Below are 1,581 nucleotides of genomic sequence, written 5' to 3'. Positions count from 1 at the left end.
TGCCCCCACCCCCGCCCGCAATCAGGGGGAGCGCCGGTTCCGGCGTAAGGCTGCAACTCTCGTCCGTGTGATAACCGGCGCTGCTGCTCGATTCCTCCTCGTAATCCTCGCCCCCCTCCAATCCCTGAAAAATTGCAATATTCATCCGTTCATACCGAAGTTTTACACGAAGGATAGTTTTATCTTTGATCTCGTGAAGATGAAAGGATGGAAAGGATTCACTTTTCTCTTTTGAAGGAGAGATGAATCGTTGTTGCGCGCGTTTTCCAATGAAATCCCCTTCAAGCCACGCGCAAGCGTACTTCCAAGCGATATTTTAACAAATAAGAGTCGCAAGAATGCATTGCTGAGATCCTCACCTCGTTGCCTCTCTACAACAGTTTGAACCGAGTAACGAGAGGTATAAGTGTTAAAATTTCTGTCCTAATTCGTTCCAATGTCGAACAAAGAAAAATGGAAGAGTTAATAGACAACAACTTTTTGTCCTGACCAACTTTTGTATAGAATGCTTTTTCACATTCTAAATAATTTTTTTCAATAAATCATTTTTGTATCTTTTATGTAAAAATTCAATAGTTTTATTACTGTGGAACATCTTTCCAAATGTAGCTACGAGAATCCTTCGTAAGTAGTCGAATAAGCGTCACCCGAATTTTTGCTATTGGCAGGAATAACGAACGACCGAATCGAGAAAATCGCGTACCTGTGGGTTGTTCTCGCTCATCAACTCGAGGGCGAGTTCGCAACCCCTGGAGAACTGCAACAGCGTGGCGGCCAGCGGTGGATTCTTCGCGTTCCCACCACTTTGAGTGGATCTCCTCAAAGCCGTCCATTGTCTGAGAGCTTCCTTGTCCTGCTCGACCCTCCGTTTCAGCTCGGATAACAGACTTTCGAGGCTTGTCGGGTCCCCGGCTTTCTCCAATGTGTTCAACAAACTCTGATTATCGATCAATCTCTGCTGGATCTCGCTGTACTTGAGCGAAAGTTGCCGCTGGTGAGATGCCGCTTGTACGCCTTGATCCGCTGAAAAATCCGATTACACCTTTCCTTTACACCTGTGCGAATAATTTATTCGGAGAAATCCATCCGCTCTTCGGGCGAGTAGAGAAGGTTAACTGGCGTAATTTACGTGGGGATTAATCCCCACCCGCTGGAGCGAAGTTATCGAGAAACGAGATTTGATTTTACATTTAACGCGATTCAACGAGTAAATACAATTCATCGATCTCGATAATTTTCAATCGCGGTGATTATTCGCGGTAATTAACTCGACGAGCATCGTCGAGATCGTATTTCTCCTTTCCTTCTTCGTATATTATTATATATGTCGAAAGATCGACGAGGAAACAATTAAAATGTACGCTTGATTCGAAATATTTAAAAAAAAAAAAAAAAAGAATTAATTATCTTCGAAGCGCGTCGAAAAACTTTTCTTCTCGAATAATTAACGCATTACTTTTCAACTCTTGTAAATACCTTCCATATCCTTTTCATTTCGAACCTGTTTCTCCTCCCTAATAATAAATAATAATAGTCTTTACATTTTCATTCTCTTATTTTTAACTCGAAAGACCGTCCCGT

General features: G+C 42.4%; 1 protein-coding gene across 1 annotated transcript in view; it reads right to left on the bottom strand.

The window, feature by feature from the left end:
• The window catches only part of LOC102671921, a 14,701-nt gene that overhangs the window by 8,695 nt on the left and 4,425 nt on the right, over window positions 1-1,581 (bottom strand). Inside the window, 2 exon segments of the mRNA XM_031511563.1 lie at window positions 2-124; window positions 704-1,023. Of these exon segments, the coding sequence (XP_031367423.1) occupies window positions 2-124; window positions 704-1,023 (443 nt within the window).

This window comes from Apis dorsata, unplaced genomic scaffold (assembly GCF_000469605.1).
Source record: "Apis dorsata unplaced genomic scaffold, Apis dorsata 1.3 scaffold_29, whole genome shotgun sequence".
Classification (NCBI taxonomy): domain Eukaryota; kingdom Metazoa; phylum Arthropoda; class Insecta; order Hymenoptera; family Apidae; genus Apis; species Apis dorsata.
Note: the sequence above shows the minus strand (reverse complement) of the source record. Positions and strands in the feature narration are given on the sequence as shown.